At 39.2% G+C, this 27,367-nt stretch overlaps 1 protein-coding gene across 1 annotated transcript in view; it reads right to left on the bottom strand.

Moving 5' to 3' along the window:
- The window catches only part of NDUFS4 (NADH:ubiquinone oxidoreductase subunit S4), a 112,994-nt gene extending 87,127 nt beyond the window's left edge, over positions 1-25,867 (bottom strand). The window contains exon 1 of the mRNA XM_008262198.4: positions 25,746-25,867. Coding sequence (XP_008260420.3) covers positions 25,746-25,843 — 98 coding nt within the window. The 5' untranslated portion in view covers positions 25,844-25,867. The remainder of the gene's footprint in view (positions 1-25,745) is intronic.
- Between the last annotated feature and the right edge of the window lie 1,500 nt (positions 25,868-27,367).

Below are 27,367 nucleotides of genomic sequence, written 5' to 3'. Positions count from 1 at the left end.
TTTTATTTAGGGCATCTGCTTACTTTATGTCCTAAATGAGACAATGTATATAAAGTCTTGGTAAGCGGTCAAGGCTCCCAAAATGTTTAGCTAGGCTGGCTGTTGAAGAAAAACATCGTCTTCAGTATTACTAGTACCATCTAATGTGTACAAGTTAATTTTAAACTACATCCTAGGAGTAATTAGTTATGTTCTACAAGTGGCAATTTATGGACATGGACTTCAAATACCATTATCAAACTTTGTATAAAAGAATTTCTGGATAAATCTGCCTTTCAAATCAATCACTAAAAAACTGAAATTATGCTTCCTTGATGAAATGAGCAATATCTGGAATATATAGTTGGCTAGAAAACTGGGCACCACTGAACAAAGTTTCACAATTTACCAAGCTCAGCAGCCTAGACTTTAGAGCAGGGACCGGGAACCTTTTTTCTGCCGAGGTCCTTTGGACATTTATAATATCATTCACGGGCCATACAAAAAAATCAGCTTAAAAATTAGCCTGCTACAGATTTATAATAATTTCAAGTCCCACCTACAGTTGCCTTGGCAGACACCCCCCATCCCTGTAACACATAAAAGTATAGAGTTCCATTTGGATCTAAGATCTCCAACTTGGTGGAAGATGCTGTTGCTTGACCTGATTCGTCCCACTGTAGACTACTGGTCGTATGCAGTCAGTGTTAGTAGCCAAAATTCTCATCATAGGGCCTACGAACTACCTCTCCATGAGGAACACCACTGCCTGACTACACTGGTGACCATTCTTGCCAATTTATTAACACTACTTTCAGTGAACCAATATGGTGCCTCATAGAGCTATTGAGAAAATTAAAGATGTAAATGTTAATAGCACAGTTCTCCAAGCAAATAAGCAATCATTATTTCTGAGAAACTAAAGATGATAAATTAACAACTAAATTCCATTTAGAAATTTTAAAAGCTTTTATTAGCTTAACCACAAAATTCATGTCAACTCTAACACATAGATTTAACTTTAAAAAAGTTCAGATAAAAAATAACTAAACAATTCACTTCTATAAACAGTAACCGTAAATTGCTGCTACCTATGGCCTATTAAATCACTTTTAAATGACACAAACCAAAGACTCAACAATAAATTCCTGTAACTGGAGATGAGTTATTATTAATAAGAGAAAAACTGAAAAAAAAAAAAAGTACCACTACTCATCAGAGCAGTGCCACTTTGAAAAATTTTTTTAAAGATTTACTTGACAGCCAGAGCAAGAGAGAGAAAAGAGACAGAGAGAGATCTTCCATTCCCTGGTTCACTCTCCATATGGCCACATGGACCACAACTGGTCCAAGCCAAAGGCAGGGAACCAGAATTCCATCCAGATCTCCCACATGCACAGTGGGGGCCTAAGTACTTGAGCCATCCTCCGCTTCTTTCAAAGGTGCATTAGCAGGGAGCTGAATTGGAAACAGAGCAGCTGGGACTTGAACTGGTACTCCACTATGAGATTTTGGCATTGCAAGTAACAATGTCACCCCTTGAAAATAGTATTTTCACAAATAATATATGTCTATTAACTTCATGAATCTAATTTTATCTCAAAAAATAATTCCAATAAAATTTTAAAACAAAAATACAAAAATATAATCCAGATTTTATCAACATCAAAAAATGTAACAAGAAATATAAGTGAATAAATGCCCAAAAAAGCCCAATACAAATGAATTATCACACACACACACACACACACACACAAAAAAAACTTCACAGTGGCTACTTTAATGAAAAAACAACCTGCTTGATATTCAACTTATAGTTTATAGGCTTTAAAATCATTTAAGAAAACCTCAAACATAAGATTTATCCAAATCCCATCAATAAAACTACAGACTAATAAACCTGAGTATGGTAATTAAAATTTCCACTGACTTCCTTTAATAATGAAAAGCCTAAATCAATGATATTTTAATAAGAAGCACTATCAGAATTGTATATGCCATCTGATTTTAATCACAAAATCAATCTAATAAACAAGATGAGACAAGAAGCCAGTACTTCCATTGACTTCTCATAAAAACATCCCATTGTTTAAAAAATATTCATCTAAATCACTATGTTCCTAAATCTGTATATACGAAATATGAAATTTGTTCATTTTATTTAAAAAAGTTTAAAAAATTCACCAAGCATGTTTTTAACTTTAAAATATTTTAGTCATCTTAGCAACTAGTTAGATAATAAAACACTCTAAAGAAAGATCTGTTAAGAATTCTTATCAACTACAAAATAATTTCTGTTTAAAAGCCCAGTTAGCCTCTGTCAACCATATATTCTTAACAACATAGCCCCAAGAGTTTAAGTTCAATTCTCAATTGATCAATTATCTACTGAAAACACGTATTATGTCATGCATAATACTAGATCCAGGCCGGCGCCGCGGCTCACTAGGCTAACCCTCTGCCTGTGGCGCTAGCACACTGGGTTCTAGTTCCGGTCGGGGTGCCGGATTCTGTCCCGGTTGCCCCTCTTCCAGGCCAGCTCTCTGCTGTGGCCCAGGAGTGCAGTGGAGGATGGCCCAAGTGCTTGGGCCCTGCACCCGCATGGGAGATCGGGAGAAGCACCTGGCTCCTGGCTTCGGATCAGCACGGTGCGCCGGCTGCAGCGGCCACTGGGGGTGTACCAATGGAAAAAGGAAGACCTTTCTCTCTGTCTCTCTCTCACTAACTCTGCCTGTCCAAAAAAAAAAAAAAAAAAAAAAAAAAAACCACACACACACACAACACTAGATCCAATAACTAGCTTTCTAGAGTTTATTGGGAGATATCAGACACATGTACACTATTTTCAATGCCATTGGTTTGAACACTAATGGTAATTTTTTTTTTTTTTTTTGATAGGCAGAGTGGACAGTGAGAGAGAGAGAGACAGAGAGAAAGGTCTTCCTTTGCCGTTGGTTCACCCTCCAATGGCCACCGCGGCCGGCGCGCTGATCTGATGGCAGGAGCCAGGTACTTATCCTGGTCTCCCATGGGGTGCAGGGCCCAAGCACTTGGGCCATCCTCCACTGCACTCCCTGGCCACAGCAGAGAGCTGGCCTGGAAGAGGGGTAACCGGGACAGAATCCGGCGCCCCGACCGGGACTAGAATCCGGTGTGCCGGCGCCGCAAGGCGGAGGATTAGCCTAGTGAGCCACGGCACCAGCCTACTAATGGTAATTTTTAAGACAAAATTACATGAGGTGCTTTTCTATATGTGGAGGAAGAACTGTGCATAGGAGAGTACATGGTATGGTGGCATACAGCAGGATTTTCAAAAAAGCTTCCTTAACAATGATGCATATACCATCCAGACACTTTTGTTTTCACTAAGCACCCAACACCCCAGGATTGAAAAGGCAATTAAAAAACATCTAGCATATTGCTTGGCAACCATGTTCATAATTTATTTCTAAATGTAGGTATATAGTACCACATAACCAGTCATTTAAACTGTTAGAAAAGCCATGAATTGCTCATCTTTCCAACTGTTACTTCCACCAGTGCTTCATAATCTGCCTTTTCCCAATTCTCTTCCTGTAAATTAAATGAGTGGTAAAAGATAACAATACCTGCAAATATTCAAAAATACCTTAAACTCTAATGGTTTCCATTTTTGATTGTCTTTAAAAAATTTTTAAGGATTTATTTATTTCAAAGTCAGAGTTACAGAGTGAGAGAGACACCTTTGCTGGCTCACTCCCCAGATGACTGCAACAGCCAGGGCTAAACATCATTGGGGTTTCCCATGTGGGTGTCTTGGGCCATCTTCTGCTGCCTTCCCAGGCCATTAGCAGGGAGCTAAATGGGAAGTGGGACAGCTGGGATGCAAACTGGCAACCATAGAGGATGCTGGCATTGCAGGAGGCAGCATTACCCACTCTGCCATAACACCAGCACCTGAATGCTTTTATTCTTAAAATAAATAGAACTGAATACATCAAACCAAATTTCAAAGGGTTTGTTTCATGTGAACTAAATAATCTAATTTATAATTTTCGCTCTCCTAAGTGTGGATTCCTTCTGTATACCAAACACCCTCTATTCCAAAATCTACAGCATAATAACATCAGAGTTACTATTTTAAAAATAATTATTCAAAGATATATTTATTTGAAAATCAGAGTTACAAAAAGAGAGGCAGAGGCAGAGAAGGGGGGGGAGATCTTCCATCTTCTGATTCATTCCCCAGATGGTTATAACAGTCAGGACTGGGCCAGGAGAAAGCCAGAAGTTAGGAGCTCCCTCCAAATCTCCCACGTGGGTGGCAGAGGCCCAAATGCTTGGGCCATTTTCCACTGCTTTTCCCAGGCCATTAGCAAGACGCTGGACTGGAAGTAGAGCAGTTGGCACATGAACTGACGCCCACATGGGATGCCAGCATTGCAGGTGGCAGCTTTACCCACTACACCACAAGTAGCCCCCAGTGTTACTTTTACCAGAAAAAAATATTACTTTCCTCTTGGCAATTATTTAAATTTGCAATATATTTCCATTCTTTCAAAAAAAAATTGGAGTTCTATTAGAAACTTACATCATATAAAAACTGTCTTTATTACAGAATTCTACTTAACACATTTTTGTAAATATTACCTTAAGATAAAGTCTGCAATGCTATTATTCAACAGTACAAAATAAGCAAGAAGCATCACAAAACTATAAAAGTCATTGCTTTTCAGTAATCTGTGACATTACCCTCCACAATAGTTAAAATTTTTGAGAGGACAAGTCAGAGAGAGAGAGATCCTCCATCCTCTGGTTCACTATCCAAATGGCTGTGACAGCTGGAGCTGGGCTGATGGGAAGCTAGGAGCCAGGAGCTTCTTCCAGGTCTCCCAGGTGGGTTCAAGGGCCTAAGTACTTGGGCCATCTTCCGCTGCTTTCCTAGGCAAATTAGCAGGGAGCTTGATTGAAAGTAGAGCAGGTGGGATTTGAACCAGCACCCATATGGAATGATGGCACTGTTATTTTATAAGAAAACAAAATGCTAATATGCTATCAATATTATGGAGATACTAGCAAGCAATCCTTTCAAATGTCTACAATATTCCATAATCAAATTACTCCACTAATGTTTAGAGTATCATATGCTGAGAACTATGTTATACAATGAAAACAGGTGGGAAAAAAAGCAATTCCTAATATGGAAGAACTTAAGTTTAGAGGAAAACATGAGTAAATAGTCATTAACAATGAAGCATAGTTAAGTACTAGGAAGAGGTGAGAACATGGAGGTAAGAATATGGGGCTCTAAAATTATACAGGATTAGTATTTGATTTAAACTTATGAGGTTAAATAATACTCCTCAAAGAAAATAATGTTGAAACCGCCACTAAAATAAACTTACCTTTTAACTGTTTCCACAGCTACTTGAAGTACATAGTTATATGGCTTAAATAATTGGCTAGGTGTTACTGATAGTAACTAAGAAGGAAAATGACTGGAGTGGTGGAAGAAATAATTATTATTAAATTGTTTCAGAAATGTTGAATTTCAGATGGCTGTGTAAGATCCTTGTGTCTAGAATTCAGTAAAAAGACACAGAATTGCCTCTTAAATGGAAAAGAGGTCTTAAAGTCATTGTCAGGCACTGATTAGATAGCCAAGAATTGCAAAAGCAAGACTTAATCTTGGACACACTTTAGGAAATCTTCCATCGTCACCCCAGTAGAGACCCGTATACTATCTCTTAAGCCAGTCCTGGGGCTGGTGCCATGGTGTAGCAAGCTAAGCCTCTGCCTGCGGTGACTGCATTCCATATGGGCACCGGTTCCTGTCCCAGCTACTCTCTCTCTGATCCAGCTCTCTGCGTATGGCCTGTGAAAGCAGTAGAAGATGGTCCAAGCACTTAGGCCCCTGCACCCTTGTGGGAGACCTGGAAAAAGCTCCTGGCTTCAGGTCAACCCAGTTCCGGCTGTTGCAGCCATTTGGGGAGTGAACCAGTGGAAGCAAAATTTGCCTCTCCCTCTCTGTCTGTAGCTCTACCTCTCAAACAAATAAAAATCTGGAAAAAAAAATAAGCCAGTCCTCTAGCACCAGAACAAATTACTGTTTTTCAGTGTTTTGTTTTGGTTTATTTGGTTGTTTGGTGTGTTTTTTTTTTTTTTTTGTTAACTAAGAATGAATGATCACTAATAATGAGTATTCATTTTTCATTTTAAAATGTTTCATTTTAAAATTTTAAATAGTTCAGCTTTTTTTTTCAGTTTTCATGTATATGTGTTGAGTGAAAAATCCATATTTTAGTGTAAACAGTAAATGAAGTCATGGTAATGAGATACAAGTTGTGAATTAAGACCAAAAAATTATATTATCTTACATTTCTGCGAGAAATCAGCAATAAGTCTCACAAGGCTAATATCAATGTATCAGCTGAGCTAGTTCTTGGAAGTTCCAGGGGAGAAGCTGTTCCTTGTCTCTGCTAACTTTTAAGAGACTGATAGCATTCGTTGACTCATATCACTCCAATCGGTTTCCAACTCTACACTCCTTCCCCTCTAATTCCTCCTGCATTATTCTTAAAGAGGCTACTATAATTACAATGTGCACCCCCAGGATAATCTCTCCACATCAAGAGCATCAACTTAATCGTACCTGCAAAGTCCTTTTGGTCTTATAGAGTAACAATAATAGGTTATGGGGATTGGAGCATGGACATATTTGGGGGATCTCTATTCAGCCTACCACTGAGATTAGTTATTAATAATTCTCTAGTTCTTAAATTAGATGGTGGGTGGGGCCATCACTGTGGGGCAGGGGGTTAAGCCACTGCTTGCAATGCCCACATGCCATACTGAAGAATCATTTTGCGTTCTGGCTGCTCCACTTCTGATCCAGCTCCCATTAATACACCCAAGAAAGCAGCAAAAGATAGCTCAAGTACTTGGACCCTGACACCCATTTGGGAGTTTCTGGCTCCTGGTTTTGGCCTGGCCTGGCTCTAGCTGTTGCAGACACTTAGAGAGTGAACCAGGAGATGGAAATCCATTCACTCTGTGTGTGCGTGTGTCTCACTCTGTCACTCTGCCTTTCAAATAAATAAATAAATCTTTAAATAAATTAATGGTAGGTTCACAATAATTCATTCTACTAGTATGTTTCCTAATATATGTTACATGTATTCAGGTATATATAAGGTATTATATAATTTAAAACATGTTAAAGAGTAAAGAGCTATAAAACAAACTATGAAATCCTGATAGTTCAATAAATGGGTAAAAGACAATGAGTATTCAAAAAGAACCGAGAAAGAGAAATTCAAAACAGAAGCCAAAAGAAGAAATCTTTCAAGAATAAGAAAGTCATCTTTTTGGGTTGCAAAGCTCATATAGGATAAGGATTGAGAAGAACCTATTCTATTTGGTAACAGGGTTACTGGTGACCTTGACGAAAGATATTTCAGTGAAAGAGTAGATGCCAAAGACAGACAGCATAAGGATGAGGAATGCATGGGAGGTCACAATCTGGAAAAATCCAGTTGCAGAAAATTCTTTTAGTGGCCATTAAAGGAAGGTGTACTTTTCTCTAAAGAGAGGAAAGAACTTCCACTTTGCTTATGGCCTTGTCTAAATACTGACAGAGTTTGTGGATTCAAAAGGCTTCCATAGCCTAAGCAGCTGATATCAAGAGCCTCTGGTGGTCAATAATGTCATACATAAGAGTGTTAATTGTTAAATTAACAACAGGAGTCACTGTGCACTAACTCCCCATGGAGGACCTCTGTCCTCAGTGAGTTGTATTATGAGAGTTAACTGTGATACTTGTTCTCAGTTTGTGTGTGTGTGTCTGTGCATGTGTGTACAAACTATTAAAATCTTTACTTAGCATAGAGTTGGTCTTCTGTGTACAAAGTTAATTGAAAATGAATTTTAATGGAGAATGGTATTGGGGAGGGGAAAAGGAGGAGGAGGGGGAGTGGAAGGGCAAGTATGGTGGGAAGAATAACTATATTCCTAAAGTTGTACATATGAAATTCGTATTCCTTAAAAAATTAATTAAAAAAGAAAATTATTTTATATACTTGTGAATAAAATACTATAAGTAATATAAGACAAAATTCAAGATGGAAATCTAGGCAACATAAAAAGGTAGAGAAGGGGGCTGGCACTGTGGCATAGAGGGTAAATCCACTGCCTGCAGAGCCAGCATCCCAGCTGCTCCTTTTTCAATCCAGCTCTTTGCTACGACCTGGAAAAGCAGTAGAAGATGGCCAAGTCCTTGGGCCCCTGCACCCGCATGGGAGACCTGGAAGAAGCTCCAGGCTCCTGGCTTCATATCAGCCAGCTCCAACCATTGTGGCCAATTGGGGAGTGAACCATGGGATAGAAGACCTCTCTGTGTAACTCTTTCAAATAAATAAATAAATAAATCTAAAAAAAAAGCCTAACAACCATGCTAGACTGATATGATGGATCCAACAAAGTAGTTCAAGAATGGGAAATATAAGAGTATACCTAATAACTTGGCTAATCTCAGGAGTTAATAGAAAAATCACTTAAAAGCATTGTTTTTCCAAGATAGAGTTAAGGGCACTGGTAAGAGATTACTAAGGAAGTTGGCCACATCAACAGTTTGAACTGAAAGCCAAAAGTTTGAATTTGGGACAAAAATAAATACATGAGCCCTAATCAGGGAGCACTTCCAGTAGTAACTAAAATCAACAATAGAATAACAATGTTTTAAGTCTCAACTAAGGGAAAAGTGAAATAACCTTGGATGTACAGTGTATCCAGCCCAGTGCTAACTATGCACTAAAAGAGTATGTTTAGATATCAAGCATGTATCTAAGACTACCACCATAGTAGTAATCATAGTAAACAGTCACAGGCAGAATGGGACAAGAGCAAGAGCCTAAATGGCAGCTGTTGCAGAAAATTCTGTCAATGCTCAATTGTTTTAGGCAGTACTGGTAAACAGAAAACATAGGCTCACCCAGAGGAAAGGATCATCTAGGCAGGCGGAAATTAGTCTTATCTTTTACATCCTCAAATTCAAAGAAAGTACTACAGGTTGATGTTTGTCTGCTGAGATCTTCTACTAAACATGGCACACAGTATAGGGATATTCTGTTGTCATTAGTCTTATTTTTCTTTTAAGTAGAATATTTTATTGTCACTTATAATCAGGTGGTAGTTGGGTATAATCCTCCGTACTCCACACTTCTTTGTAAAAAAAAAATTTACAAATTTTAAACAGCTGATGGCTAGATATATTTTCAGAAAATATGATAAGGAGTATTCATTAACGTTGGTTTCAAGCTTTTCCTTATTTAGCTCCAAAAAATTAACTCACTCTTTGCCCTTTTTTAAAAAACTGGAAGGTTGGCATGCATTTGACTTCACGTTCTGCAGCAACATCCTATTATCCACATACACTTCAAGGAACAACATGTTGGAATACTTTCCTGTTTTTTTGTTTTGTTTTGTTTTGAAAGAGTTATATAGAGAGAGGAGAAACAGAAACAGTGAGATCTTCCATCAACTGGTTCATTCCCCAGATGGCCCCAACAGCCAGGACTGAGCCAGGTGGAAGCCAAGAGCCATGAGCTTTTTCTGAGTCTCCCACATGGGTATGGAGGTCCAAGCACTTGCGTAGTCTTCTGCTGCTTTCCCCGGCACATGAGCAGGAAGCTGGATCAGGAAGTGCAGCAGCCGGGACTCCAATCAGTAACCATAAGGGATAATGGAGCTGCAGGCTAGGACTTTTAACCCACTGAATCAAGCGAAGAAAAGCTTGATCGTTTTGCAAGGCCTATAACACATGGCTATTAAGTCAATGACTATATAAGTTTATCTCTTGCAGTATTCAAGACTTCCTGAAAAAGACTTGCTGTCAATCTGCTTCGCCAATTTGTTTGTGGGGGCCCAACAAGTGATAGTAAGAACAGATGGGAATGCATCCAAAGTGCTGTACCAAGCCCATCATTAGTTCTTTAAATATGGAACAGGATGAAATCATCACTTCCTTGGAGAACTTCTATGATTATTTATAGTTAAGTGAATTGTAAGACCTCAAATTCTAGATTTTGTGTCATGTCCTACAGAACAGGTGAATAAAGTATATATCAATGAGCATGAATTATTTTACAATCACGGGAATATATCAAATTATAATATAACTCTAAAGAGATCATCTAAAATGAGGTCACTCACTTTAATAAAATGAAGTAACATACTTAAGCCAATTATCTCTGTACCTGTGTTCAATAACACATAATTATTAGAATCCTTGTATAAGCCCTCAAGAAAAGCGGGTTACAAAGTATCAAGTTACAAGACAGTCTACACCAGACACCTTTGGCACCCATGTCACATTTCCTTGGCCCATTTGTCTTTCAGCCACACTTCAAGAGCTCAGACTCTTGCCATCACCTTGTATTCCATCTCAATTTAACCAATTATGCCTCAGGGTAAAACATAGTAAGGGCATTCTACCCTGTTACTTCCACTGAATAGGACCACAGAATCTGGATAATATGCATGGAACAGCTATTTGAAGGCTATCAAAAGTAAATAACAACAGGCCAGCACTGTGGCATAGAGGGTAGAGCCACCACCTGCACTGTTGGCATCCCACATGGGTGCCAGTTCTACTCTCAGCTGCTCCACTTCCGATACAGCTCTCTGCTATGGCCTGGGAAAGCAGCTGAAGACTGTGCAAGTCCTTTGGCCCCTGCACCCGCGTGGAAGACCCAGAAGAAGATCCTGGTTCTTGGCTTCAGATCGGCACAGCTCCAGCCATTGGAGCCATCTGAGGAGTGAACCAGAGGATGGAGGACCTCTCTCTTCTCTTTCTGCCTCTGCCTCACTGTAACTCTGCCTTTCAAATAAATAACTAAATAAATCTTTTTCAAAAAAAAAAAAGTAAATAACAAGCAGATCTGAGATAATGAAAATTTGAAGTGATGAGCAGTGAGTTTACCTATTTTTTCCTTCAAGAGTCCCCTGTCTGAACTTAATGCAGCTGGAAATCAGAAGCAAGCACTTCTGCTAGAGAAGCTCTGGGCCTCAAGAAGCAGGAAAAAAAATGATGATCACAAAAAAACTCTGGAAATTGCCCATTGTTTTGCTGGACACAAAGTCAACATTCTAAAATCATATTCCTACACACAGGAATACATAACTAGAAAATGAAATTGTTTAAAATATTTATTTATTTGAAAGAGTTTACAGAGAAGCATAGGCAGAGGTAGAGCAAGAGAGAGATCCTCCTCCTGCCAGTTCACTCCCCAAATGGCCAAACTAGCAGGGAAGCAGAGCTGGGGGTGGGGGGAGTGGTAGTGAACAGGTTCTCATATGGGATGCTGGTGTCACAGGCGGTAGCTTAACCTACTGTGCCACAATGCTAGCTCTCTAAAAAAAAAAAAAAGTGGAGAAAAGACATGAACAGACACTTAAAAGTTCAACATCATTAGCAATTTAGAAAAATACATATTAAAATAGTTGGAGGGCAGCTATGCCGGAAAGAATCACTATATTCCTAAAGTAATTATGAAATCTGTACTCCTTAACTAAAAGGTTTCTTTGGGGAAAATAAATAAATAAATATAGTTAGGGCCAGCACTGTGGCACAGCAGGTTAAGCCACTTGGGACACAGGCATCTCACATCACAGTGCCAGTACAAGTCCCACCTACTCAGCTTCTGATCCAGCTGTCTGTAGATAGTAAAAGACAGTCCAAGTACTTGGGTTCCTGTCACCCATGTGGGAGACATGGTTCCTGGCTTCAGCCTAGCCCAGCCTTGGCTGTTGAAAGCCATTTGGGGAATGAAACAACAGATAGATCTCTTTCTCTCTTTCTGTGTATGTGTGTGCGCATGTGTGTGTGTGTGTGTGTGTCTTCCTCTCTGTCACTACCTCTCAAATAAGTCTTTTTCCAAAAAAAAAAAAATATATATATTTACTTCCTTGAGAGGAAGAGTCATAGACAGAGGGAAAGGCAGAGAAAAGTCTTCCATCCCATGGTTCACTCCCCAAATGGTAGCAATGGTCAGAGCTAGGGCAATCCAAAGTCAGGAGAGAGGCGCTTCCTCCGGTCTCCCATGCAGGTGCAGGGGCACAAGCTTTTGGGCCATCTTCCACTGCTTTCCCAGGTCATAGCAGAGAGCTGGATCGGAAGAAGTGCAGCCGGGACTGGAACCGGCACCCATATGGAATACCGGCGCACAAGCAGAGGCTTGGCCCACTCTGCCACAGCGCTGGCCCCTCAAATAAATAAATAAATAATCTTTAAAAAAATAAGTAAAACCCCAAGTTATCCATCATAGAAATACATAGAAAAATTATTATGATATACTACTAACCAGGATGGCTACAGTAACAAAAAAGATAGCAACAAATGTTGCAGAAGATGTGACACAATGATACCCTCATTCACTGCTAGTGGGAATGTAAAATGGTGTACCTACTTCAGAAAACAGTCTGGCACTTACTCAAAAGGTTGAACAGTTTCCCCATTATCATGCAATCCCACTCCTAGGTAAATATCCAAAATAATGAGAACACAGCTACAGAAAAACTTGTACACAAATGTTCACAGGTTATTCATAATAGCCAAAAAGCACAAGAAAAAAAAAAAAAAAAAAAACAAATATCCAGCAACTAACTCCTGGATGAGTAAAATGTGGTAAGTTCATGCATAATTATTACTCAGCAATAAAAAGGAATAAAGTACTGTTATATGCCATAACCTAAAGAAATCTTGAAAACATGCTATGTGAAAGTCAATTATAAAATATCACATGGGAGCTGCGCTGTGGCGCAGCGGGTTAAAGCCCTGGCTTGAAGCGCCAACATCCCATATGGACATGGGTTCTAGTCCTGGCTGCTCCTCTTCCGATCCAGCTCTCTGCTATGGCTGGGATAGCAGTAGAGGATGGCCCAGATCCTTGGGCCCCTGCGCCCACATGGGAGACCCAGAGGAGGCTCCTGGCTTCAGATCGGCGCAGCTCCGGCCATTGCGGTCATCTGGGGAATGGGCCAGTGGATGGAGGGCTTCTCTGTCTCTCTCTGTAACTCAAAAATCTTAAAAAAAAAAAAATCATGTGTTGGGGCCAGCGCTGTGGTGTTAGTGGGTAAAGCCACCACCTGCAGTGCCGGCATCCCAAATAGGCACCAGTTTGAGTCCTGGCTGCTCCTCTTCTAATCCAGCTCTCTGCTGTGGCCTGGGAAAGCAGTAGAGGATGGCCCAGGTCCTTGGGCCTCTGTATTCCCATGGGAGTCCTGGAAGAGGCTCCTGGCTCTGGATCAGCGCAGTTTGGGCCATTGCCCCCATCTTGGGAGTGAACCAGTGGATGGAAGACCTCTCTCTCTCTCTCTCTCTGCCTCTCTGTAACTCTACCTTTCAAATAAATAAATAAATCTTTAAAAAAGAAGTGTTATTTGATTCTATTTGTATATATATTCAGAATAAACAAATGTATAAGACAGAAAGTATACTGGTTATCTAGGGCTGACAGTGAAGACAGAACCAGGAAGCAACTATTAAGAAGTATGAGGTTTCTTTGTAGAGTGAAGAAAAATTTCTAAAATTTGCACAACTGTGAATATACCAGAAGGCATCAAATTGTATATTTTATGAGTAAATATTATGATACATGAAATCCAGCTCAATAAGGCTGTAATAAAATAAAAATCTGCAATTAAGTATCATTGTCAGAATGGTAACTCACAATACTAATGCACCAGGGATACAAAACAACTAACTGTGATACACTGCTAGTGGAAAGGAAAATGATACAACCACTTTGGAGGATGATTTGATCTTTCTTATAAACATACCCTTACCCAAACTATAACTCAGGAGTTGCCTTTCTAGATACATACTCTAGAAAAAACAAAATCACATTCACATAAAATCCTGTACACAGATTTTTACAGCAGTTCTATTTATAATTTCCAAAAACTAGAAATAATCCAGATGTTCTTCAATAGAAGAATGCATAAACAAACTGTGGAACACTCTCACTCTCATAGAGTATGTCTTAGCAGAAAAAAGGGATAAATAATTCATCAATAGATACAACTTGGACACATTCAAAAAGTTGTATACCATATAATTCCAATTATATTATAATCTAAGATTACAAAACTTATATAGAAATGAAAAGATAACTGTGGCCAGAGATTACAGGGGTCAGGAAAGGATAACATAAAGGAGTCTTTTAGGGATGATAAAGTCTTTAGCTGTTCTGTACCTGATTATGATGGTGGTTACACAAATCTATACATATGTTAAAATTTCAAGAACTATTTACCAAAAGGAAAAAAGTGAATTTCTCTTTACAGTTTAAAAACTAGTATTTTTTTTAACCCAACATAAAGTCAACTTTTTCTTTAGTTCAATCTCAGGTCATTAAACTATCTTTTCTGTTCATCTCATTTAAATAGAAATTATATATATTTATAATATTGAATATATATTTATACATTATATTTATATAATGTATATTATATATTGTATATTATAAATATGTTTATTTTTATAATATCAAATATTTATATACAAGGGGCCAGCACTGTGGCATAGCGGGTAAAGCCTGCAGATTTACATATATGCACATATAAATATATAGTCTATATTATATATATTCATATATATAAAAGATCCTGGCAAATGAAAAATATCCTAAGGAATACTCAGAGGTACTAAAGTATCAGAAAATCTGGTCATTAATAAAGAGGAAGAATCACTATATTCCTAAAGTTGTATTTATGAAACACTTTAAGTCTGTATTCCTTAAATAAGGTTTCAGGAGAGCAGGGAATAAAAATAAGGAGTAAACAAATTGGAGATGATCGGTCTGGAGCACAGGTTTGGAGGTACATGATGACAAATGTTTTTAGTTCTCTAAAAGGATGAACAAATGCATGGGAGGGGATTAGACTTGCTCTATATAGTTTAAAAGACAAACATTACCAATGAGTTCTAAAAATATAGAATTGTGTAGGGTTATCAGAAATTTACTATACTTCTAGAGATTATTTAAGGATTAGACTGACCCTATAGTTTTCTTCCAACTCAAACATTATATGAATCTATAAACTAAAACTTCTAGAGTTAACCTATGAGGTTAGAAGGTACTGAACATCTAATAAGCTATCTCTTGCTCCCAAAATATCACTTCTCAATGCATGAAAGTAATACATAAAGCACCTTTAAGTTTCATAGTTTTTAAAAGGCTGACTAAATATAAAATCTTAACAAAAGCCATATTATGAGATGTATTTAATTTCTCAAAATCTTGTTTGTCTTAATATTCAATTCAAATTATTAATGCCTAATTAAATCTAATTTAATTAGATTTAAAAGACAAAAGTTATAAATTTCATAAATTTCTATAAGCATACTGATGAAACCTCTTGAAAAAGAAGTGCTCTTTCCATACAAAGAGTGGTAGTCCTCAAAACAGCCAAAACATCTGTATTCACTTTAAAGCTCATCAAGACAGACTGACATTTTTAGGAGAAGCATATGGCTTGCTGAACGGTCATCTAGAACAGGATCTTTTGTCTAGTAAGCCCTATTCAAGGACCATTTACTTATGTATGGAGTGGCTGAATAAAGCGAAGAACATATTTCTGAGTCCTAGAAAACACAAAGAAATAAACTCTTCATGTAATTTTCTTTAAGGATATAGCACAATATGCTAAGAAAGCAGCCAGATCTTTATTCTCAGAAACAGTACGCTCAACTTTTGAAACAATTCTAAGAAATCACTAAAACAAAGGAACTCTAGAGAAGCAAGAAACTTTCTTAGAGGAACTATATCCAACCAAAGACCACCTCCCTAAAAAAAGCATTTCCATTTTAAAGGATAAAACACTTTCTTCTTAAAACTTTGAAGGGCAGAGTTCAACAGCTGTGCTCTATTAAACCTGAGCCCTTCCAAAAGGAAGAACAAGAGTCTCCAGAGAGGGAGGAACATGGCCTGCTTTCTCCAAAATGCCTTCTTTGCCTCTAAGCAGTTTCTCCAAGAAAAAGCCTCTATACAGTGTGGGTAAAACACACAAAATTCAAGTTAGATTAGGAAAACATACAAACACAGATGCATTTTTATTTGTTTCTGAAAATCCCCCCATATGCCTCCCAAGGAATAGAAGATTTCTGAAATCTTTCAAGATATAATGTGGCAATTGTTTTTTAAAGTAATTTTCAGACCTACCTTCCCACCAGAATCACCATATACAGCTAAGCCTCAACCTAAATTTACTGAACCAATATAGACTGAGACCAAGGCATTTGAATATTTTTATGCACACAATAGGTGATTTTGATGTACAGCAAGCACTGAACTGGAGAATGATCCCATAAAAATGAAAAATTAAGTCTAGTGAGTCCAGACAAGGAAAAAAGGTCAGTTGAGCAACTAAACTGGTTCTAAAGAATCTACGATTGTATTTACCTATCAAAATGTTACTGACAAAAGAAGTTGAAATAAGAATTTTGAATTGCTTTATGTCGTTACTTAAAGGACAAAAGACGTAAGCTTAGTTTGGTAAAATTTTCAAATATTTAATGAAAACCATTATGAAAAATGTGGTCATTGCAAAATTCAAGTGCAATGAGGTTCCAGGATTTTTTCACTCTGCAAACTAAAACAGGAAAGTTGTAAGAGCTCATGTATTCTTTTTTTTTTTTTTTTTTTTTGACAGAGTGGACAGTGAGAGAGACAGACAGAAGGGTCTTCCTTTTCCATTGGTTCACTGCCCAGTGGCCGCTGCGGCCGGCGCGCTGCGGCCGGCGCATTGCACTGATCCGATGGCAGGAGCCAGGTGCTTCTCCTGGTCTCCCATGCGGGTGCAGGGCCCAAGCACCTGGGCCATCCTCCACTGCACTCCCTGGCCACAGCAGAGAGCTGGCCTGGAAGAGGAGCAACCTGGACCGAATCCAGCGCCCCGACCGGGACTAGAACCCAGGGTGCTGCAGGCGGAGGATTAGCCTAGTGAGCCACGGTGCTGGCCTCATGTATTCTTTTTTTTTTTTTTTTCTGATTTATTTATTTGAAAGGCAGAGTTACAGAGAGACAGAGAGACAGAGAGAGAGAGAGAGAAGTGTCTTCTATCCACTGGTTTACTCCCCTGATGGCCACAATAGCCGGAGCTGTGCCAATCTGAAGCCAGGAGCCAGGAGCTTCCTCCAGGCCTCCCACGTGGCTGCAGGGGCCCAAGGACTTCGGCCAACTGCCACTGCATTCCCAGGCCATAGAAGAGAGCTCGATTGGAAGTGGAGCAACCAGGACTCGAACCAGTGCCTATATGGGATGCTGGCACTGTAGGCAGCGGCTTTACTTGCCATGCCACAGTGCTGGCCCTGTATTTTTTTTAAAAATATTTATTTATTTATTTATTTGAAAGCCAGAGTTACAGACAGTGAGAGGGAGAGACAGAGACAGAGTTCTTCCAACTGCTGGTTCACTCCCCAAATGGATAACAGAGGCCAGAGCTGAGCCAATCCTAAACTGGGAGCCAGGATTTTCTTCTGGGTCTCCTACATGGGTGCAGGGGCCCAAACACTTGGGCTACCTTCCATTGCTTTCTCAGGCCATTAGCAGGGAGTTGCATCAGAAGTCGAGTAGCCCGGACTTGAACCAGCACCCCTATATGGGATGCCAGCGATGAAGGTGAAGGCTTAACCCACCATGCCACAGCGCCAGCCCCAAGAGCTCATGTATTAAATATAATTATCCGTCAACCTTAAAAGAGGTCAAGGCTTTAATCCCAACAATCTACACTTCAACAACCAGAGTTTCATTTAGTCTACAGATTTTATAAAATCCTAATAGATTTAGTCACTTGATATTTAAGCTCATGATAAATGACAAGATGCAGTGAAACTGCTAAAGAAAAGCAGACCAGTCAAGGAAGTATGTACGATCCTATTACAAAATAGATGCAAGAACTCAGAAAGCATAGTAGTCACTTGGTAGTTTTTAAAGGCAACAAAATAAAACCAATGATCGCTAAAAGAGAAAAAAAAATATTCTCAGTATACCTTATTTAATGCATACATTAATACATGTATTAGGCTTTATGTAAGAGGATTTTTTTAAAAAAGATAAAAATCAAGTCACCTATAAAAAGATCTGCACCAGAAATAATAATGAAATTTGGAGAAAAAAAAAATCCTTAGACTCCCCATAAAACAGGTTCAGGGGAGCAAAAGTAAAGACCATCAGATAGTCTCTCAAGTAAAGAAAAAACTTGTACTCCCATGTTTACTACAGCTCAATTCACAATAGCTAAGATAAGGAATCCACCCAGATGTCCATCAATGACAACTGAATTTAAAAAATGCAGTTATATATACACTATGGAATACTATTCAACCATAAAAAAGAATGAAGTCCCATCTTTTGCAACAAAATGGATGCAACTAGAAACCATTACACTAAGTGAAATAAGCTAGTTTCAAAAAGACAAATATCATATGTTTTCTCTGATTTGTGGCAGTTAATATAGAATACCAAAAACTGTATAGGAATGAAATGGTCATTTCGGATACAATTGTCATTTTCAGCCCTTGTTTATGAATTGTGGTCTTCCCACTTTTTATTTATTGAATATTATGATTAGTGGCAAATTAAGCCTGTGAATACAGAGTGGATTAAAATTATGGTTTTGCAAAAACTGAAGAGAGAGGAGGGAAGGGGGGACTGCAGGGAGAAGGGGAGTGAGGGAAGTATGGTTGTCTTGTTGGAACTGTACCTATGGAAAGCATAAAATATGTTCTTTTTATAGTAATAAAAATTTCAGGAAAAAAAAAAACCCTTGCTAAAAGAAAGAAAAAACTGAAAAACCTTGAGGTTTCAATTTACTATTATCAGACACACTATTCCTCACTGCAGAAATCAACAAATTGGCTTAGACTGCTAAATCAGACTATTTCTTAGTAATGAAAGCTAAGTACTTTCAGTTCTGTACCTGTTTCCTCATCTGGAAAAGGATGGTAAGAACACCTGAGACAATCTAAGTGAAATCCTCAGCACAGTGGTTGAAAAACTGTAAGCTAGAAATAAATATGAGCTATTACTAATTTATGCCCAAAATAAAAATCCCAATTCTCAACTTTTACTAAGGAATGCAATAGATTTTAGAAGTTTTCCCATCTGAAACTGTTTGTATTCAGTACAAGCAACCTGTGATGTGGCTGAATTTTATATTCATGACACCCCAAAAAGACCTCTTCTAGCAGGTTATTACATATGAACCAAGTTACTCCATCTTTCTTCATTAAAACAAATTCAGAGTTGGTGAACTCAAGGGGCTTCCATAGCCTAGACAGCTCATAGCAAGAATCTCGGGTGATTGCTGACATCATAAATAAGAGTGCCAATTGTTAAATCAACAACGGGAGTCACTGGGTTCATGCTCCCCATGTAGGATCTCTGTCCTTAATGTGTTTATGAAACTCAAAAACAACATTACTAGTCGAACAATACCCTATACCTGGTTTGGTTGTGTGAGTGCAGCCTGTTGAAATCCCTGCTTAGTATATACTAAGTTGATCTTCAGTATATGAAGATAATTGAAAATGAAACATGATGAAGGGCGGGATGGGAGAGGGAGTGGGTGAGGGGAGGGCCACGGGAGGGAGGGAAGTTGGCGGGGTGGGGAGCCACAACAATACAAAAGTTTTATTTTATATTCTACTTAAAACTATTGGTTGAACTCTGTAATTAATACACAATTACTCTGAGGTGTTTAATTAATGCTATAACTAGTACTCAAATAGTATTTTACACTTTGTGTTTCTGTGTGGGAGCAAAATGTGGAAATCTTTACTTAATATATGCTAAATTGATCTTCTGTAAATAAAGATAATTGAAAATTAATCTTGATGTGAAGGGGAAGGGGAGAGGGAGTGGGAGAGGGGAGCATTGTGGGTGGGAGGGAAGTTACGGGGGGGGGGGGGGAGGAAGCTATTGTAATCCATAAGCTGTACTTTGGAAATTTATGCTCATTAAATAAAAAAAAAAGACTCATTTATTATCATCTTTAAAAAACTTTAGGTAGAGTTAGCTACTCTTCCCACAAAAAAAGCTCTTGTGTTCCAAGATTAATTAATTCATTTCTACTCCCTGGTTTTCAAAAATTTGAATAGAAAAGACGAGTCAGGACATTTATCAAAGTATAGGAGTTCAAGATCTATTATGAAATAACTTCAATACACAAGTCAAGTTAACAGAAATTCCTAAATTTTACATTTATTAAATAAAAAATAAATAAAAGTAAAAAAAGTGCAAAGGGAATATAAAGTAAGAAATATTTATGGAAAAAAGGCAGGGCAAAGTTGTTACTTATCAATAGTCACTTTGAATATAGATGTCATCAACTCTGTAGTTAAAAGACACAGACTTGCTGAATAGATTGAAAAACAAAACCCAACTATTTGCTGCCTACAAGAAACACAACTCACCAACAAAGATGTACAGAGACTGAAACTGAAAGGATGGAAAAAGATATTCCATGCTAAGAGAAAAAATAGACTTTAACTCAAAAATTGTTAAAAGAGAAAAAGAAGGGCACTATGTAATGATTAAGGGATCAATTCAACAAGACTTAACTCTCTTTCTCCCTGTTTCTCTCTCCTTTCCCAAAACATTTTCAAAAACTTTTAAATAAAAAGAAAAGAAATTCCTAAATTCAAACCACTGAAACATTTAGAAAAGATCATACTCATATTTATGTATTATACATTTATTTATGCCTAACATTCCCTGATGAGGCTAGTAACAGAAATATTGACCCTGGCTTCCTGTTTTTCTTCATAATCACTCATCTCTAAGTATTTATTTACTCATCTATGTGATAAACATTTAAAATAAACAAAATTGTTCCAGCTCTCTAAAACCCTATGACCCCATCACTAAGTGCCTGTGTGTGTGCCTGCGTGCATGTGTCTGTGTCTATGCAAAAAGAGTACAGGTTGTTATACTTGGGTAACTAACAAGCCAAACATTTTTCTGGATTATAAGAATAGGTATTTATCACTCAACTGTTATTTTATATTAAGTACAAGAATTACTTTTTTGCTTTGTTGCATGTTGTCTTCATCCCAAGAGCTGGCCTAAAAGAGCAGGTCACACCTGGGATCTGACCATTTCGCATTAGAGGAAAAAGGAACATGGCAAAATATGGGGCAATTTTTTTTTTTTTTTTTGACAGAGTGGACAGTGAGAGAGACACAGAGAAAGGTCTTCCTTTTCCGTTGGTTCACCCCCACAATGGCCGCCACGGCCGGCGCACCGCGCTGATCCGAAGCCAGGAGCCAGGTACTTATCCTGGTCTCCCATGGGGTGCAGGGCCCAAGCACTTGGGCCATCCTCCACTGCACTCCCGGGCCACAGCAGAGAGCTAGACTGGAAGAGGGGCAACCGGGACAGAATCAGGTGCCCCAACTGGGACTAGAACCCGGGGTGCCGGTGCTGCAGGTGGAGGATTAGCCTATTGAGCCGCAGTGCCGGCCATGGGACAATTCTTAAAGTTTCAGTTTGGGGGGCTGGTGCTGTGGCAGAGCCGGTTAACACCCTGGCCTGAAGCACCGGCATCCCATGTGGGCACCATTTGAAGACCCAGCTGCTCCACTTCCGATTCAGCTCTTTGCTGTGGCCTGGGAAAGCAGTAGAAGATGGCCCAAGTCCTTGGGCCCCTGCACCCACATGTGAGACCAGGAAGAAACTCCTGGCTCCGGATCAGCGCAGCTCCAGCCATGGCGGCCAATTGGGGAGTGAACCAATGGATGTTAAGACCTCTCTCTTTTCTCTGCATCTCCTCTCTGTGTAACCCTGACTTTCAAATAAAGAAATAAATCTTATTTTTTTTTAATAAAAAAGCTTCAGTTTGGCTTCAAATACATTTCCACTCACATTTCAATATCCAAAGCAAGTCACTTGGCCAATGGTTAAAGATTTGTAATCCTGAAACAGGAACTATGAGTATCTTATGATCTATCACAAAATTCAGGCTATTTAACTCAATAATAAAATTAGAAGGTTTACTATGTGTCAGACATTATTCTAATTTTTGTATTTTTGAAAAATTCAATTTTCCAAAGAATTCAACAAAGATGTCTGCTAATGGCCAATGAAGCATGGGTATTTTCTGATGAGAAAAATAACCAAAATAAATCTACTAGAAGACACCTGCAAAACATTTCAAGCTTTCATAACTTGTCTTTGATGTGTTACAATGACAGCAGAAGTAACTGTTCCTCAGACAGCAATTCACTTATCCAGCTTATCTGAAGTGGAAGCCAATCTGTTTATCTTAAAATGTACTAAATGATTCTCAGATTTGGGTTGAGCCTGTTTCCCACCAAGGTGTAATATACACAGAATTCAACAGTCTGAGGACCACTTCCTCACTGGGGGTCTCTGGGGAATCAATTTCATACTGGCTTACATAGTTTTGGAAAAAAATAATAATACAGCAACACAATAAAGCCAGAAATTGGGCTATAAAAAAAACCTCAGTAAGCAGTCCCATATTCTTAGTTCCCAGCACAATCATTAACACTTCTGAACACCTTAAGAACTATGTTTGTGATAAACACAAGACCTAGTGCAAATTGAGAAGCATTATTCTAAAATTTGATGATAAAACGCTGGGTGAAATAAGTATAAACAAATGTCTCAATAAATAAAAACATTGTATCCGATAGCCTGAGTCTTAAACACTGCTACTTTGAAATAAAGTGCCAATTTATCTGGCTGATAGATATTTCTAAATAGTTAAAATTTACCCTGGAAAATCACTTAGGAAATTAAGAATAAATGTAGAAGACCTATCCAGTGCTCTCTTTTCTCACATTCAATCCAGGGAAATGAGAAGGCCATGGAAACAGACTTATTCAAGAGCACAAATTCAGCGAGTATATCAGCTGAATTACCTCTGCTATTTAAATAGTGTTTGCCTCTCTTATGTGTAAATGTTGGTTTGTTTTATATCTGTTTTGTTTTTTACTGATATTCTGCAATTGAATTCAGGTAAGTTAATGCAGCAACCAACTGCTTCCTTCCACTGATGTTCCGTTTCTTCTGTTCCTTCATCCCCGCCTTACCACCTACTATACTGATTCCACCCTCCCATATTTCAGTCAAGAGATTTGAAATGTTGTCATTTGGAAATGTATTTCTAAGCATTACAATAAGATAAATTTTAGAGTGAATTTTTAATTGGCTCTCTTTCCAGTCAACCTTTTCAGATCCTCAATACTCTAAAATCATAATGGAAAAAGTATGTTTGAGGATGACAAGCAAATAACATAAAAGGAAAAAGAACCATAAATTCCTTCAAAGTGAGATGATTATAACCTTTCTGGGGTAAGAAGAAAAGTGTATGAAAAATTTATGAATGTTAACTTGTACTTAAAAATTGTTTTCCTTGGCTTTTAAATGTTTTAAGGTTATATTTATGAGAATTTGAAAAAATAAAAAATTAAGAAATTTTTAAAAATTTAAATAAATAAAATTTGAAGAAACATATTTGCCATGATGGGTCATTACACCATGTTTATATGTACTAAAACATCACATAGTATAAATAAAAATTTAAAAAAAAAAAAGAGCTTGGCTGGGTGTTGTGGGAATTCCAGTTTGAGTTCCAGCTGCTCAGGTTCTGATCCAGCTCTCTGCTAATGTGCCTGGGAAGCAGCAGATAATGGCTCAAGTAACTGAGTCCTCTGCCACCCATGTGGAAGACCCAGATAGAGATCCTGGATCGTGGCTTTGGCCTGGGCTAGCCCCAGCTATTGTGGGCATTTAGGGATTAAACCAGCAGATGAAAAATTTCTCTCTCTCCCTTTCTCACTCTCCCTTTCCAATAAATAAAATTTTAAAAAAATAAAAAACTTATAAAAGCAAAATTTTATTTTCAAATATTTTTCAAATCTTTTTAAGTTTTTTTTTTTTTTTAACTATTTGACAGAGAGTGTGCATGTTTCCACTTGCTGTTCATTACCCAAACACCGATAACAACCAGAGCTGGATCAGGGAGAAGCCAGGAGCCCAGAACCCCATTCAGATTTGCCAGGTGGGTGTCAGGGACCCAAATCCTTGAGCCATCATCATTCTCTACCTCCTATGATGCATTAGCAGAGAAGCTAAATGGGAACTGGAGCAGCTTGGAGACTCTAACTGGTTCTCCAATACCAGATGGGGGCACAGAAAGCAACAGCTTAAGGCCATATATAACGCCTCCTCAAATCTCTTATAACACACAGGCAAGTTTGGATATGTAGTAATAATTATCCCCAGTCTCCAAAATGTAATATCCTCTTAACTTCAGTCATCATAATTGTTGACAAAATGGCTGAGACTTAAATTTACATACGCCTGCTTGTTTTATTAGCCATGTGTTAGTGGTCCCTTCAAACCTGTTTTCAGTTCTACAGCTACTAGAAGTACATTATTATTTGGGAATGCAAAATTACTCCCAATAATATCCAGGGAGATACAAACTAAGCTGGGTCACCGTTAAACCAGCATTGAGTTAACCAGTGGTGCCTTACACCTTAGATACACACTTCCCATTCCTGAAGGTCCCCACAGGTAGAATGCTTAATTACAAACGTATTTACCTTTCCCCAGCCTTAGCCCTCTTACTTTCCCCTGACTCCACACTGTGTAAGTATTGCTCTACTGTTGCCTTCAAGCCTTTTCATAAGCCACTGACCCTACCCAGGACACCGCTTCTTTCCCAACCAACACCCACTACTTAAAACCTAGTAAAAGTCACCTCCCCAAATTTTTCTGATGAACACTTTCTCTTTATTCCTCTTTACATTTACTTAACACTAACTTAGCATCCAGTTAGACCCTCTTTTCAATGTTTAACCTCCCACAAGCGTCACAGCTCCATCCAGTCTTTCCATCTGTTCTCATCAGTCTCCACCGAAGGCAGCACACACCAAATACAAGGCACGGTTCACGTTTATACACTAAAGGCTGTGAAAACAGCAACAAAGCGATACTTTTCAGATACAATGTGAATATGTGTAGGCAGGTATGTACAGTATTAGTACTGTAATAAGTTTAGGGAAATTCGGAGAACTAAGGAAACAGAGGATGAAGTAAAGCAGTCGAGAGGGGGAAAAAATCATAAAACTGCAAAGCAAAAACAGTGACACCCATTCCTGAATTTCTGTGACGCTTTAACAAATGTCATGGGAAACCTCGGGGCATCACCACAAGCCTTTTCAAAATTACCTTCCAAAACTAACAGCACCGACAATTTTACTAACGCTGAATTCCAAACAAGTTTTCCTCCCAAGCGGACTGATAAATAAAATAAGCTCTCTGTTCATACACCCAATCAACACCACGTAAAGCCGTGGAAGGGAGACGGGAGCCTTATCCTCCAGGGAGGACTTGGGGGGGGGCGGCAGGTGACACACGGAAAGGATGCGGAAAGCGGCGACAAAATCAGCGAGGCTCCTCCCCTCCTGCGGGGGCTAGGGTTCGGCTCCAAGCTCCGCGAACAGAACCGCACCCCACAGACCCTCTCCCTCGGCCACAGGCCAAAAGTTTCCAAGGAGCCGCAGCCCTCCTCGCGCTCCTCGCATTCCCGGCCCCACTCGCCCAGCGAACCTAAGTCCGCCCGCCCTCTCCCAGGGAAAGGGTCAGCGGAGGACGTGTGCCCGGACGCCTCCCCGGGACTCAGCCACCAAGGGACCCCACAAACATGGAGGGGCTTGAGAAGTCCGAAAAAAAGAAGCCTGGCGATTCCATTACCTGGTTGGAACTTTGGAAACGGAAACGGCAACTACCGCCGCTGCCCTTCTCCCCAACAACGCCGGCCTCAGCGCCACTGACATTGACACCGCCGCCATCTTGCTGCAGGCAAACGGCAGGATGGGCGGACGGATCGCCGCAAGGATCGAACTTCCTTCGTTCTCAAGCCGGTGCGACCGCAACCTGACGGAGTCCCGTGGAAGTTTGCTTTCTTTTGTAAAAAAAAAACTATGGTTTAGAAAAGAGGTAAAAGGTATGGTCTGAGGAGATTAAAAAAAAAAAAAGTGAGTGGGAGAGAAATGCAGAAGTGCACTGAGTGGAAATATTACCGTCAAAACGTATAATCCTTGTTGGTTGTTGGTAATGATAATGAAAAGAGCAGAAGAAAATACTTGAAAAACACCTGCAACTCATAATTTTTCAAAGACCTCAGAATATTTGGGGCTGAGCCCACTGTGAGAGCCAGAGGGCTCTTTGGGTCTTTGAGAACCTAAAGTAGTACTTTTCCAAAGTGTTGCCAGATTCTGTTTGCAGGCCCTCGGGACAGGGCTGTCTTTAGTTTGGTGTTCTGTAGTTGCAATGATATCATGTTTTCCAAACCAAAAATCTGGACACATGGCCTCGCAAAAGGTTTTTTGGGGGTCAAAGTGTAGATTTAAAATGAAAAACCATATATTCATACCATTATTTCCGCAGTACATCGTGAATATGTGCTTGTAATCCGTATACACTATATATCCTAATGCTCTATGTAAAAAAAAAAAAAAAGAAAGAAAGAAAATTATCACTGAGACAAGTGTTGGTAATATTTTGTATTGTGGGTTACTGACCTTAAAGAATGATTAACTGTGGCTCCCATAAAATAAAAAGTAGGTTAGTCTGTGGGTTTTGGTTTCTTAAGAAATTTATTTTAAAGAATTAGAGCGTCCCTGCTTTTAAAATTAAGCACAGGAAAACAAAATCTTAATTAAATGAACAGGATTCACGTGAGAGTAGTGAATGATTTGATTCTTCATTATTAAATCAAAAGGAAAGCTCAACATATGAAGGAAAGAGCAAATGAACCGGAGGAAGAAAAGCAATGGGGGCCGGCGCCGTGGCTCAATAGGCTAATCCTCCACCTTGCGGCGCCGGCACACCGGGTTCTAGTCCCGGTCGGGGCGCCGGATTCTGTCCCGGTTGCCCCTCTTCCAGGCCAGCTCTCTGCTATGGCCAGGGAGTGCAGTGGAGGATGGCCCAGGTGCTTGGGCCCTGCACCCCATGGGAGACCAGGAAAAGCACCTGGATCCTGGCTCCTGCCATCGGATCAGCGCGGTGCGCCGGCTGCAGCGGCGGCCATTGGAGGGTGAACCAACGGCAAAAGGAAGACCTTTCTCTCTGTCTCACTCTCTCACTGTCCACTCTGCCTGTCAAAAAAAAAAAAAGAAAGAAAGAAAAGCAATGGAAAGATGGCCAAAGGGATTTTTCTTTTAAATCTTTTATTTTGAAACAATCAGAGAGGCTGGCGTTGTGGCCCAGCAGGTTAAGCCTCCACCTGCGATGCTGGCATCCCACATGGTCACCAGTTTGAGTCTTGGCTGCTCCACTTCCTGTGCCGCTGCCTGCTAATGCACCTGGGAAAA

Source organism: Oryctolagus cuniculus, chromosome 14 (genome assembly GCF_051225735.1).
Source record: "Oryctolagus cuniculus isolate XC-2025 breed Fujian yellow rabbit chromosome 14, ASM5122573v1, whole genome shotgun sequence".
In the NCBI taxonomy this organism is placed as follows: Eukaryota; Metazoa; Chordata; class Mammalia; order Lagomorpha; family Leporidae; genus Oryctolagus; species Oryctolagus cuniculus.
This window is presented reverse-complemented; position numbering and strand designations above follow the sequence as displayed.